The following is a 14,982-nucleotide window of genomic DNA, read 5'->3' on the forward strand; positions in this document are numbered from 1 at the left end:
AAGCATGCTTGAGAGTGTATAAGATAAATTTGAGCGAGCATCAGTATTGTACAAGCAGCTTGATGCTTGATCGAATTTCGATGATACATGCATGTGCAAGCATTTAATCACGTCTATGCTTGAGCATGTGTACCATGAATAGGGAGGCTTGTGCAAGCATTTCTCAGTTATCTGGTTTGTTTTAATTTTTATTTGAGCCTATTAAATTAAATTCTGTACAAAGGTTGTACTGTACTGCAGGTCAGGTCAAAAAATACAGTACTACATGGAGAAACAGAAAAGAAAATCAACAGTACTGTGAGGTTGTTTCCATATTGTGTCTACCACAAATAGTTAATACGTGAACAGTATTTTCGTTTATTTAAACACCCTTTACTCCACATATATTTTTTTAAAAAAAACACAGGCGAAAAAGCTGTTGAAGCCAGCACATCGTCGTCTGCGCTCGACATTTTCTGGTAAACAAACTAATTCTTGTACAAGCATGATTGAACCTTGTATAGGATACAGGAATTCGTGTATCCTTGCTGAAGCATGCATGTGCAGGCATGCTTGTCAAGCATGCAGTTATGTGTATGGTTGCTTGAGTAACCACGCTACCTGAATATAAGAACGTCTTTTATACTTAGGAGTCTCTAGCTCATTATCAAAGAAAGAAAAAATATGTTAGTGGTTTTTAATATAATGCTAAGATTGTCGGTAAATACAGGGTGATTCAGCTGGCCCTAGTTTTAGGTTATTTACACTGTTGTTGTTGTGGTCTTCAGTCCTGAGACTGGTTTGATGCAGCTCTCCATGCTACTCTATCCTGTGCAAGCTTCTTCATCTCCCAGTACCTACTGCAACCTACATCCTTCTGAATCTGCTTAGTGTATTGATCTCTTGGTCTCCCTCTACGATTTTTACCCTCCACGCTGCCCTCCAATGCTAAATTTGTGATCCCTTGATGCCTCAAAACATGTCCTACCAACCGATCCCTCCTTCTAGTCAAGTTGTGCCACAAACTTCTCTTCTCTCCAATCCTATTCAATACCTCCTCATTAGTTACGTGATCTACCCACCTTATCTTCAGCATTCTTCTGTAGCACCACATTTCGAAAGCTTCTATTCTCTTCTTGTCCAAACTAGTTATCGTCCATGTCTCACTTCCATACATGGCTACACTCCATACAAATACTTTCAGAAACGACTTCCTGACACCTAAATCTATACTCGATGTTAACAAACTTCTCTTCTTGAGAAACGCTTTCCTTGCCATTGCCAGTCTACATTTTATATCCTCTCTACTTCGACCATCATCGGTTATTTTACTCCCTAAATAGCAAAACTCCTTTACTACTTTAAGTGTCTCATTTCCTAATCTAATTCCCTCAGCATCACCCGACTTAATTTGACTACATTCCATTATCCTCGTTTTGCTTTTGTTGATGTTCATCTTATATCCTCCTGTCAAGACACTGTCCATTCCGTTCAACTGCTCTTCCAAGTCCTTTGCTGTCTCTGACAGAATTACAATGTCATCGGCGAACCTCAAAGTTTTTACTTCTTCTCCATGAATTTTAATACCTACTCCGAATTTTTCTTTTGTTTCCTTTACTGCTTGCTCAATATACAGATTGAATAACATCGGGGAGAGGCTACAACCCTGTCTCACTCCTTTTCCAACCACTGCTTCCCTTTCATGCCCCTCGACTCTTATAACTGCCATCTGGTTTCTGTACAAATTGTAAATAGCCTTTCGCTCCCTGTATTTTACCCCTGCCACCTTCAGAATTTGAAAGAGAGTATTCCAGTCAACATTGTCAAAAGCTTTCTCTAAGTCTACAAATGCTAGAAACGTAGGTTTGCCTTTTCTTAATCTTTCTTCCAAGATAAGTCGTAAGGTCAGTATTGCCTCACGTGTTCCAACATTCCTACGGAATCCAAACTGATCTTCCCCGAGGTCAGCTTCTACCAGTTTTTCCATTCGTCTGTAAAGAATTCGCGTTAGTATTTTGCAGCTGTGACTTATTAAACTGATAGTTCGGTAATTTTCACATCTGTCAACACCTGCTTTCTTTGGGATTGGAATTATTATATTCTTCTTGAAGTCTGAGGGTATTTCGCCTGTCTCATACATCGTGCTCACCAGATGGTAGAGTTTTGTCATGACTGGCTCTCCCGAGGCCATCAGTAGTTCTAGTGGAATGTTGTCTACTCCCGGGGCCTTGTTTCGACTCAGGTCTTTCAGTGCTCTGTCAAACTCTGCACGCAGTATCTTATCTCCCATTTCGTCTTCATCTACATCCTCTTCCATTTCCATAATATTGTCCTCAAGTACATCTCCCTTGTATAAACCCTCTATATACTCCTTCCACCTTTCTACCTTCCCTTCTTTGCTTAGAACTGGGTTTCCATCTGAGCTCTTGATATTCATAGAAGTGGTTCTCTTCTCTCCAAAGGTCTCTTTAATTTTCCTGTAGGCAGTATCTATCTTACCCCTAGTGAGACAAGCCTCTACATCCTTACATTTGTCCTCTAGCCATCCCTGCTTAGCCATTTTGCACTTCCTGTCGATCTCATTTTTGAGACGTTTGTATTCCTTTTTGCCTGCTTCATTTACTGCATTTTTATATTTTCTCCTTTCATCAATTAAATTCAATATTTCTTCTGTTACCCAAGGATTTCTATTAGCCCTCGTCTTTTTACCTACTTGATCGTCTGCTGCCTTCACCACTTCATCCCTCAGAGCTACCCATTCTTCTTCTACTGTATTTCTTTCCCCCATTCCTGTCAATTGTTCCCTTATGCTCTCCCTGAAACTCTCTACAACCTCTGGTTCTTTCAGTTTATCCAGGTCCCATCTCCTTAAATTCCCACCTTTTTGCAGTTTCTTCAGTTTCAATCTGCAGTTCATAACCAATAGATTGTGGTCAGAATCCACATCTGCCCCTGGAAATGTCTTACAATTTAATACCTGGTTCCTAAATCTCTGTCTTACCATTATATAATCTATCTGAAACCTGTCAGTATCTCCTGGCTTCTTCCATGTATACAGCCTCCTTTCATGATTCTTGAACCAAGTGTTAGCTATGATTAAGTTATGCTCTGTGCAAAATTCTACAAGGCGGCTTCCTCTTTCATTCCTTCCCCCCAATCCATATTCACCTACTATGTTTCCTTCTCTCCCTTTTCCTACTGACGAATTCCAGTCACCCATGACTATTAAATTTTCGTCTCCCTTCACTACCTGAATAATTTCTTTTATCTCGTCATACATTTCATCTATTTCTTCATCATCTGCAGAGCTAGTTGGCATATAAACTTGTACTAGTGTAGTAGGCATGGGCTTTGTGTCTATCTTGGCCACAATAATGCGTTCACTATGCTGTTTGTAGTAGCTAACCCGCACTCCTATTTTTTTATTCATTATTAAACCTACTCCTGCATTACCCCTATTTGATTTTGTATTTATAACCCTGTAATCACCTGACCAAAAGTCTTGTTCCTCCTGCCACCGAACTTCACTAATTCCCACTATATCTAACTTTAACCTATCCATTTCCCTTTTTAAATTTTCTAACCTACCTGCCCGATTAAGTGATCTGACATTCCACGCTCCGATCCGTAGAACGCCAGTTTTCTTTCTCCTGATAACGACGTCCTCTTGAGTAGTCCCCGCCCGGAGATCCGAATGGGGGACTATTTTACCTCCGGAATATTTTACCCAAGAGGACGCCATCATCATTTAATCATACAGTAGAGCTGCATGTCCTCGGGAAAAATTACGGCTGTAGTTTCCCCTTGCTTTCAGCCGTTCGCAGTACCAGCACAGCAAGGCCGTTTTGGTTAATGTTACAAGGCCAGATCAGTCAATCATCCAGACTGTTGCCCCTGCAACTACTGAAAAGGCTGCTGCCCCTCTTCAGGAACCACATGTTTGTCTGGCCTCTCAACAGATACCCCTCCGTTGTGGTTGCACTACGGCTCATTAATTTCAGTACACCCTGGTATTTCAGATTTACAATACAAGTCAAACGTTATTTCTCACAAATTATAATTATATTAACTTCCACATATATAATACAATCACAATCATTATATTTTACTTTCATCAAAGTATCCTCCTTTGGATTTCATGACTGCCTCACAAACCCCTTGGCATGCGGTCAATCAGTTTTTGTAGGTATCGTCGATCTATATGATTCCTCACATCCTTAAGAATATTCCAGATATGTTCCTTGCTGCATATATTAACTTCCGTGATACGTCTGTCCACTTCATCCCAGACCATTTCAATGGGATTACAATCGGGGCTGTTGGACGGCCATCCCGTATCATTCAGTACTTTCTGTATTTCCTTTGATGCAGTGTAGTTCGTACAGTATGCCGGCCTATGTTTTGGGTCATTACCCTGTTGTAAGGTAAACCCTTTCCCTATCAAGCGCAATCCATTTCGTACTGCATGATACTGAAGTATGCTGTGGTACTGCTTCTGATCCATACATCCTTCTATTTTCACAATGTCGCCAACTCTTATCTCCAGCAAAACATCCCCAAACCATAATAGAACCTCCATCGTGTTTATCTGTAGGTAGAACACACTGCTGGGCTACCCTTTCCCTTACAAATCGGCGAACAAATATTCTCCTTCTGGTTCCAAAAATCTCCAACTCCGATTCCTCGGCGAATAACATCTTCGTCCACTCTTCCGATGTCCAATTGCTATGTTTTCTAGCCCATTCAAGTCTCTTCTATTTATTTATGGGCCTTAGAAAGGGTTTTCGTGCTGTGACACATACTTTCAAGCCGGCTTCAGTCAGTCTCCTTTTTACTGTTACAACAGATATTGTTTACGTGATAATTTCTACCAATTCTACACGAATTTGGGGCGCTGTTTTGAATCTATTTCTCTTACTGGTAATTCTGATATATTGATCATCACTTTTAGTTGCTTTGCGAGGTCGTCCTGGTCGTGGTATATCCTTATTGCTACCTGTTGTCCTCTAGCGGTGAAGGGTGTATTGCACTCCCCCTATAGACGCACTACACTGTTTCACAATTTGGCGACTAGATAAACCTGATTGGCTAAGTGCTACAATTGCAGCACGTTTTTCAATGGATATCTCCACTCGTGGAGCCTTACTAGCGATGTGTACACTACAGTGTCACGAAGGAACAGATGTGCAGGAACCACATGTTATGTATCGTAGCAATGCTTGCTGTTCGCTGCGGACATCACATCACCACAGGGAACAACATAGGTGCACCAAATGCGGCGTCCGTCGTCAGACAGGTAAACAAACATATCAGACAGGTACATAACGGCCGGCCAGAGTGGCCGAGCGGTTCTAGGCGCTACAGTCTGAACCGCGCGACCACTACCGTCGCAGGTTCGAATCCTGCCTCGGGCATGGATGTGTGTGATGTCCTTAGGTTAAAAAAATGGTTCAAATGGCTCCGAGCACTATGGGACTCAACTTCTGAGGTCATTAGTCCCCTAGAACTTAGAACTAGTTAAACCTAACTAACCTAAGGACATCACACACATCAATGCCCGAGGCAGGATTCGAACCTGCGACCGTAGCGGTCTCGCGGTTCCAGACTGCAGCGCCTAGAACCGCACGGCCACTTCGACCGGCTGTCCTTAGGTTAGTTAGGTTTAAGTAGTTCTACGTTCTAGGGGACTGATGACCTCAGATGTTAAGTCCAATAGTGCTCAGAGCCATTTGAACCATTTTGACTAATTTGGACCGCTCTGTAGAATGGACACGTAAAAATTCCGTTTGCAAAATAATTTTGTAACACGATCATCCCCCAAGCGACCAGTATTCAAAGACAATTTCTGAATGAGAAACCCGCTGTGTATTCATTCCTTATGGGCGAAATGTAGACGGCGTTACTTCTAGCTACTGAAATACTAATCAATTTATATTCTACCACGTAGTGTACATAACGCCAATTCTATATTTGCTGCATGCCATCTTGATGGTGTTGCAATTTCAATGGTCAACAACGTAGTATGGTTGTCTCCCAACAGCCATTTGCTGTTTCCGATTAAATGAAATCAAAACTGAAATTTTACTGCGCAAATTACTGTACAGTAGAAGGTAGCTGGCACACAATTCTTGTTCATACCAAAGACCACTTATGTGGAATGCACGGGAAAGAGTGACTACTTGCGAACTTCCTCGCATTTACTACTTTATTTAGTTTGTTTCATCTTCGTGGTCAAATCTCCGAGTGTGTGTGTGTGTGTGTGTGTGTGTGTGTGTGTGTGTGTGTGTGTGTGTTTTTCGAATTCGCGAGCGAGGGCTTTGGAGACTGATTTATGTTATGGGTTCTGTTCCAAAATCTGCGTAGTCGAATGCCAGACTGGTTTTTTAAATGCTTCACAGCGGCTTAATTCCCACATTGATGACCATACCATACCACTCCTACGTCCCCAGTGATCTAAAGAACACGTCAAACTACTTTCGTTTCTCTAGAAATGCATGTTTCGAGTCAGCCGGCCGCGGTGGCCGAGCGGTTCTAGGCGCTTCAGTCCGGAACCGCGCGACTGCTACGGGAGCAGGTTCGAATGCTGCCTCGGGCATGGATGTGTGTGATGTCCTTAGGTTAGTTAGGTTTAAGTAGTTGTAAGTTCTAGGGGACTGATGACCATAGCTGTTAAGTCCCATAGTGCTCAGAGTCATTTGAACCATTTGAACCACAACATTGTTTGTTAGATACTGTTGTATCTCGATGACCACAAACAAAAATCATGACATGTGTACAACTGTTGTACTATTCTTCTGATTCCTCAACCGTACACACGGTATTAGACCTTACCTACAGAGAACTAGATGTCATTTGTTGTGTGGATTGAAATTAATGAGCGATAGTGTACAACCCGCAACGCTTTCAAGAATCGCGTGCGAGATTTTGAAAATCTATCGCTTGCTACGCACAAACTATTAGTTCTACAAAAAAACGGAATTTTTTATAAGAAATTTGATGTATATAAATTTTTTACTGGGATGCGGTTTCGTTGAAGACCGCGGTTTTCGAGTTATTCAAGCAAAACGCGTTTGGTCACTTTTGTACATTTTTCTTGAATAATTTTAAAATTATAGCCTTTAGCGAAAACATATCCCCGCACAAAAACTAACTACATTAAATTTCGTACAAAAAAGTCCCATTCACTTTTTCTGTTGAACTAATAGTTTTTGTGCAGCGAACGAGCGAGTATGGCAATCTCGCGTGTGGTTTTTGAAGGCATTGCAGGTTACATGAAACCTATAGCTAGGGGCAGCTGAACCGCCCCGAATGTTTGTAACATGTTGAGGATTTCTTGACACAATGAATTTTCGTTAAATAACGACTAACGTCCTGTTTGTTTCAGTGTGCAAGTTCGTCTGCCACAAGGCATGCGAGAACAAGGTAAGTGCCGTCACAGCCAGTGGGTCGATCGTCGAATCACAGTCGCTGTCATTCTAGGTGAGTACTACGCACTCCTGCCTGACCAGTGCCGTGCTGGGAACGAGGTAAGTTCGCAGAAAATTGCGGATAGCTCACTAATGACAAAATGGGCTAAAGTCCCACATTGTATCATTACAGGGTTAAGCTGTGATTTTTACATTCTAGACCTACGATTGCCAATACTCCCGAGAGAGTATGCAGTAGCTGGGATATCGAAAATTGGCGATTTTCAGGTATCTCTCCGCAGATTAGGTATGGCATTGTCCAACTGAGTGGTCGCATATTGTAAACCGTTTGTCGTTTCAAGTCGTAATGAGACATTTCTGCAGCCGAATTTTTCTTTAGTTGTATGTTGCGTGAACCTCCACGACTTCGCATTATCTAATGACTGTTCTGCTCCACATTGTTTCTTCTTTCTTTTTTTTTAAAAAAAAAAAGCAGGAAAGAGTCTTATAGACTGGTCGATAATATGGAACGTGTCAGGAAGTTTGCTTAATATTGAAGATGTGTAGATATTTCGACATAGAAGGGACAATACCAAGAAATACCCAAAAAAGTAACACTTGGTACATCAGAAGATACTTTTTAACAAGACAGGACAGCAATAACATTATGCTGACGAGTGGAAGAACATAATTTACGAGAACTCTGAGGCCAAAAGTTACCGAAATAGCAAAAACAGGAAGTCAGATGGATAGCTGTTTCTTTGTTTATATTTAGGCAAGGTAAATACTTTTATTTCACAGTTGATGCTTTGTGGTTCTCTATGTGTTTACTCATCGAAAGAATGTGTTATTGGAAGGTTGCGAATTCAAACGGCATCTCCCACACTGAACTGTTTGAAGTAAACTCTGACAGTTTGTTTTACACCTTTCCACTGAAGCTTTAGTACAGTGCCGTGTTTCGCTCCCTGTGTTCGTAATCATAATGAACTAAATTCAGTGCCGCTATAGTCATAAAGGACAATTGCTTGTCAATTCGTCACAGTTTCGCAGTCTGGCTAAGCCGTTCTCCCGGCCGTTAATATGGGCCTATGAAACGTTAGCCGCTACCACACCTACAAACAGCTACTCGGTTGTACTTGCGAGTTTGGTTGACCACGACGTCCGCTCGGCCACATAGGCGGAAAACTGAAGCCGATGACAACTTGTACAGTGTACAAACTCACTGCACCTTCCGCTGCCATGGGACCCGTAATTTTGTTGACACTGGGCATTTCACGCACAACAGTCAGTGATACGCGCTAGCATGCATGAAATGTCCCGTCAGCAAATCTTCGCTATTTCTATTCTTTCTTAAAAAATTGTTCACGCGTTTTATTTACCCGAAGCTTAGAAGCTTACCGAGGATGATATGTAAAGCATTTGGTAGTTATTCCGCAGCCCATGTTCCTTCAAGTTAGTAGATTTTACGTGTATTGAACTAACTACAATCTCTACTCACCAAGAGTTAGCATACTGTCTAGGTGGACCAGTGTCGGACTAAAAATAAAAAGATTTGTAGTTCATTCTTCCACCGGTCTTAATCTCGTTTCTGCCACTACGTCCTCTAGTAATGATTTGCATAGTGAAAAATGCGTTTTTAACATAGTTCGACGTCGCTGTCAAGATGCACGACCCCGTCTATCGTATCGTATACATCATTTCAAAGGTATTAAGAAGGGAAAAGAGTACCATCTCCAGTAGGACAATGCCCAAAGAAGACCTGTGACGTTTAAAGCATACTTTCAGGTTGAGGACATTTGCAACATTTTTATTCTCAAATCCTCCGGAAAGTAATGCAGATTTTTTTTTTTTATTAAACTTCGAGGGAGCCCAATATGGACACTTCTCAGACGTTTTTCTGTTCATTGGTGTCGTCACTGACTTATTGACTGAAACTCATCAGTTCTGAGAACGAAGACTGTAAAGTGCTTTTTTTCCCTTCGTCCCACAGAAGTTACCTCCATTATGACATATCTTTCTCTATTTCGCTTAGTTAGATGCTTACTCAGTTTTAGTTTTCTTGATAGAAGTTATTTCACCAGGCAATTCAGCTGTAATGTCTTCAAATATAAATACGTCATTACGTTCAGTGTTGTCATATCATTTTCTTCAGTTTTCGATTAAGCAATTGAAGGGACGATCTATAACCTTATGTTGCGACCGGGTGACAAACCTTTCAAAACCAATATTATCATGTTTTTGTGCAGAAAAACCTGTGAAGACATGATACCTTAGTGCGATTTCGGAAGTCATTAGGATGTGACAGAGACACTGTGGCTAATTTACAACCTATCATCCACTATATGCGTGTGAGATAAACCAGACATAATAATTTCCGATTATTCAAAACCGTACCTCTGCGGAAGCTCTGTACTGCGATAATAACGGTGCAAGTTGTAAAAGAGCTACAGTTTGTAATTATATGGATGCAAAATATTTTATACAGGAATTAAAACTTCATCTAAATATGAAGTGACACGTGACTTATTTAAGGGCCATCAGTTTCGCAAGCGTTATATGTTATTTCCAGGTACCCAACTGCTCCGATAAAAAGAACGGTTTTTCATAGGATTGCTGGTCGATGTCATTTACCATGTCGGCATATCTGAGTTCAGCTTTCCGGACAGGTTGTCCGTCTCGGTTGTTCCAAGTGTGCTTGTTCTGCTTATGTTTTGAGGGGATGAGACGTTGCTTAATGTCATTTATTTAATAACTGAGATTATGAGCCTTTTATTTCATCCGTAACTATTCCGTCGCTATTCCTGTTTGTAGAGGAGTGTCCTTGTCGTACAGCCTAGTATGTCTGTAAGTAAATTCGTGAAGGTTCACGTTTACATTCGGGTAAGAGATGTAGACCTGTCATCAAGATATTCCTGCGCCCTGGCGGGAGGTTAAGACACATTAGTCTGTCATTCGTCGGCGAGAAATTTTCTCGTTTACCAGAGAGACTCTGTTAGTGTTCGTGGTCTTCACAAACTTTGGGTGAAAAGAGAACGTGGAAGCTTGTCATTTACGGTGTTCTGTCTTACACAGATTACATCGGTTGATTAAAGCTGGAACTCATATCGCACAAAACATTTCAAATAATTAAGGAAAGGATTCAATAGTCAGTTGTCCGTGCCATTGACTGTTAATGTTTTGTCCAATGGGTGTGCGGCCGGCTGGAATGTCAAATCGTAATTAGCTTTGTCGCTTAGTGTAATGCATGTTGTTCGACCGACAAGCTGCGTTCACGTGATAAATTTCATTCAAAGTTTTCCGAGTTTACATGAGCCAAAAGCAGCGATGTGGTATATTACACTACGAGGACTGGTCTTGGTATCCAAAATTTATATCCATATGACATCAACCAAAGCATTCTGCTACTCACACCTACGTGTCCGGCAGGAAGTTCATACGACCAGTTTCAGACTGCTTCTGGACAGTTCCACTCTCGAATAGCACGTGGGAAAAGTGAACATCTAAGTGTTTCCCCGCTATTGTAGCTTTCTTACATTGGTAATATCTCCCTGTGTAGCCTACGTCAGAGTCAATAAAATATTTTGGAACAGATTTATTATCCGAGTCCATTATTTTTTTAAAATTTGTATTACATGGAATAAGATGTAAATTTGCTGATAATTGGACAGGTTACTCTTTTAACCGATACATTCAGTCAGATCTGAGAATGATTCATGTTGCACCGAAACCGGTGATTCAAAAAATTAATGCAGTGAAGACGAATAACAAATCTGTTTTAAAATCAGTGATTGTGGATTTGTTCCACAAGGATGTAATGTCAATTTTTGCAAAGTATTTGGCATGCGGAGGAGAAAATTTGTGATCGAAATTTCTTGAAAAGACCTCGATACAACGAAATCGCCTATATTTTAATGGTTACCACCCCACGTCGTACCTCATCTCCATGACATTCTCTCCCCTATTTCCAGATAATACAATATTAGCTACCCTACTGATACAGAACCAGCTACCCATCTCTAAATTTCTTCGATGTCCTCCATCCTTCTGGTAGGCATCCCGTACCGCGCAGGAGTGCTGCAGAAGATGACACACAAGCGTGGTGTAGGAAGTCTCTTTATTGGATTCTGCCAACAAAAGGCATCCTTTGATTCACCTTCCCAACAAAATTTTCTTTTTCATGGCTCCAGTTTCAGCCGTTTATAATTGTAATCTCTATGTACGTAGTTGATCTTCAGCATTTAAATTTGTTGAATGATTTCTTGAAGCCTTCAGCTGCCATTTTCTTTATTTCCTGTACGATTGTACAATTTCGGCCTTAAGCCGTTTTCAAGTATTTTATGGATGATTTTTTGGTAACAGATTATGTCATATACGTTGTTGCTCCTATGACATCATGTTATTCTCGTAAGTTAGTTCGAGGTGTTCACGCTATTTTAGGAGTACGTGCTCCTAAAATAGCGTGAACACCTCGAACTAAGTTATGAGCGTAACATGCAACGACGTAAATTGCACAATCTGTTACCAAAACATCATCCATAAAATACTTGAAAATGGCCCAAGGCCGAAACTGTACAATCGTACAGGTAATAAAGAAAATGGCAGCTGAAAATCATTCAAAAAATTAATCGCAACTGCGGACCCTATCGCATTACAAACTTTAAATTTGTGTTATTTATCGTGTAACTTAGATTTGAAGGAGTCTTTTTAGTATTTATCTGAATGACTTTAGACTTATTATTCATTTTGGTGAAATGCTACTTTTCGCAACTTGTAGAAATCTTGTCTAAATAGTTTTGAAGCTAATTTTCATATTCTGAGGGCTCTACTAGACGGTAAACGACAGAATTATCTGCAGACAATCTAAGGGGGCTGCTCAGATTGTCTGCTATGTCGTTTCAAGACGCAACACCAAGTATTTAACCGAATAGGAACAAAATCAGTAGATGTGATGTGCATTTACAGACAAACAAATGATTGGAATTTCAGAAGAAATTGGATGATTTCTTCAGGAGGAACAGCTTCACAAACAGAGCAAGGCCGTTATGCGTTAGTCCGCCTCTAGCCCTTGTGCAAGCAGTTACTCGTCTTGACATGGATTGATACAGTCGTTGAATGTTCTCCTAACGGATATCGTGCCAACTTCTGTCCAATTGGCGCGTCAGATCACCAAATTTTCGAGCTGCTTGGAGGGCCATGGACATTCGCTTGTCATCGGGGCTCAGTTCGAAGTGGGGCTCATCACTGAATACCATTCTGCTCCAATCAGTGAGATTCCAGGACGAAGACGTGTCTGGAGACGTACTGAACAACGGTGGAATACGAAACTGACTGTCACTCGTCATATGGCCCGACAGTCAGCAGTTATGACATTTCATTTCACAGCAGGACCCGTTTGGTTGTCATCCGCAGCACTCTTAGAGCACAGCGCTCCGTTGGCGATAGCTGACGCCCCATTTTGTTACTCTTCACGGAAAGCCATCCTAGGCTTACATCTCAGCAAGATGATGCCGGTACGCACACGGCTAGAGTTTCTACTGCTTGTCTCCGTGCATGTTAAACATTACCTTGGCCAGCAAGGTCACCGGATCTCTTCCCAATTGTGAACCTCTGGGGCATTATGGGCAACACCCTCAGACCAGCTCTGGAATTTGACGATCTAAAGCGCCAGTTGGACAAAATTTGTCACGATATTCGTCAGAAGGATGTCCACCAACCCTATCAACCAACGCCAAGCAGACTAACTCCCAAACGAAGACTTGCTCAATCTGTGAAGCTATTTCTCTTGAATAAATCATCCATTTTTTCTGAAACTGTAATCATTTTTTGTCTGTAAGTGTACATCATATCTTTCATTTTCATCACATTCTGATAATTATTTCGTAGTGCTCCGTTCTTTTCTCTTTTTCTTAGTGTTGATTAACAACAGCAGTGCGACTAGAGAACTTCCTTATGTAACACACGATACATCGCTTCTGCTTCACTTGATGACTTTGCATCATTTACTACGAACTGAGACCTTACCGACAGTAAATCGCGAATCCAGTCGCACGGTTTAGGCTGTATTCGATATGGACGCAGTTTGATTAGAAGCTCCCTCTGAGGAACGATGTCAAAATCCTTCTGGAAATCTAGAAATATGAATTGAACTTGAGATTTCTGGTCGGTAGTAGTCTTTACTTTACGTGAATAAAGAGTCAATTATGTTTCATAAAAACGATTTGTCTTCAATCCGTGCCGGTTTTGTGTCGACAGATCGGTTTCACCGAGTTGTTTGATAATGTTGGGACACAGTACACGTTCCTAAATCTATTAAACAGTGAACGGATCAGTAGTAGAACGGCGCGTGAAAGCAAAGTCGTGTTGAAAGCCAGTAAGCAAACTCGCCGTATAGAGTTGGGCTGCCAGAGTATCTGGAAACAGTCCCTGCGGGTTGGCGATGGAGCGTCCGTTTTAATGCAGTGGGCGAGCAGTTGCGCGTGCTCACACGCCACGCCGCCGCCTGGGAAAGCGAGCCACGGCCGTTGTCACCAAACGCATACGCATCTGTCCCGCTGTTTACTGAGCGTGTAATCGCCGCAACAGGGGCGTCCTCGTGAATTCCTAACAGCTGGGCCGCAATAGCGGCTGCAGTCCGCACACACACACACACACACACACACACACACACACACAAACAAACGGGACACGAAGCAACGCTGTCGTGTCAATCTCGCGGCTGAACGCGCAAAGCACACCCACTGCGCTGCTCTCATCGCTGAACGCTGCTCGACGGACCGTCAACACGGCAGACACTGGACAAAGATCATTAATGCAAGAGCTCTGTGTACCGACAGTTTCATGACTGAGAAAACTATAACTCACTGGGTAATAACCTCCTAATTTATATTTTCGAGGGGTAATTAAGAGCTTGCAATCGTCTGGATGGCCGAGGATGTACCAAAGTGTTGTGTAAAAGTATTTTACGATGTTTGTGTCTTCGACAATCGGCCTGTGTAGCAGCCCTTTTTCTGTTTTCGCTTTTTCGTCTAATAGGTGAAAGTTTGAGTTTATTTTTTACACATTGACTGTCATTGAAGGGTTTTACTTTTATTTAATATTGTCCCGACTAAGTATCAGTTTGATTACTTTTAAAACCCAATGTTAAACGTGGGTCACTACACGTATAGTCTTCCCAACAATGAGAGAAAAAATCCTTAGTAGCTTTACTACCAATGTTTACAGACGACGATACTTTGACCTTTCGTTCAGTTGTTTTGGTTACGAATCGCTAGTTTGTTCTTGGCATAGATCACGTAACCTTAACTTTTATTAATCTAAGTTAAATTAATGTTCAAGACTTGTATTATGTTTCAATTAACAACGTCAGTTTATTGACAAGAATTATTAATAAATAGGTTCACTCACACGATCTCATTCAAAGAAGTTCTTTAATTAGATGTCTAAGTAGGATTGCCGCTAGCATCAGAGATGTCCTGTCACTTTCGGTACATACGTTATTTCTATTTAATATCCGCAAACTGTCATTAACTATGATCAATACTCTCGTGAAGTTAACGTTTCCCACTATCACAATTCAAAGTCCCAATCCGGTTAAAAT

The 14,982-nt window shown here is 41.4% G+C and overlaps 1 protein-coding gene across 1 annotated transcript in view; it reads left to right on the forward strand.

Annotated features, from left to right (window-relative positions):
- The window catches only part of LOC126262595 (SH3 and cysteine-rich domain-containing protein 2-like), a 562,394-nt gene that overhangs the window by 153,714 nt on the left and 393,698 nt on the right, over positions 1-14,982 (forward strand). The window contains exon 3 of the mRNA XM_049959336.1: positions 7,364-7,401. Within this exon, the coding sequence (XP_049815293.1) occupies positions 7,364-7,401 (38 nt within the window). The remainder of the gene's footprint in view (positions 1-7,363; positions 7,402-14,982) is intronic.

This window comes from Schistocerca nitens, chromosome 6 (genome assembly GCF_023898315.1).
Source record: "Schistocerca nitens isolate TAMUIC-IGC-003100 chromosome 6, iqSchNite1.1, whole genome shotgun sequence".
NCBI lineage: Eukaryota > Metazoa > Arthropoda > Insecta > Orthoptera > Acrididae > Schistocerca > Schistocerca nitens.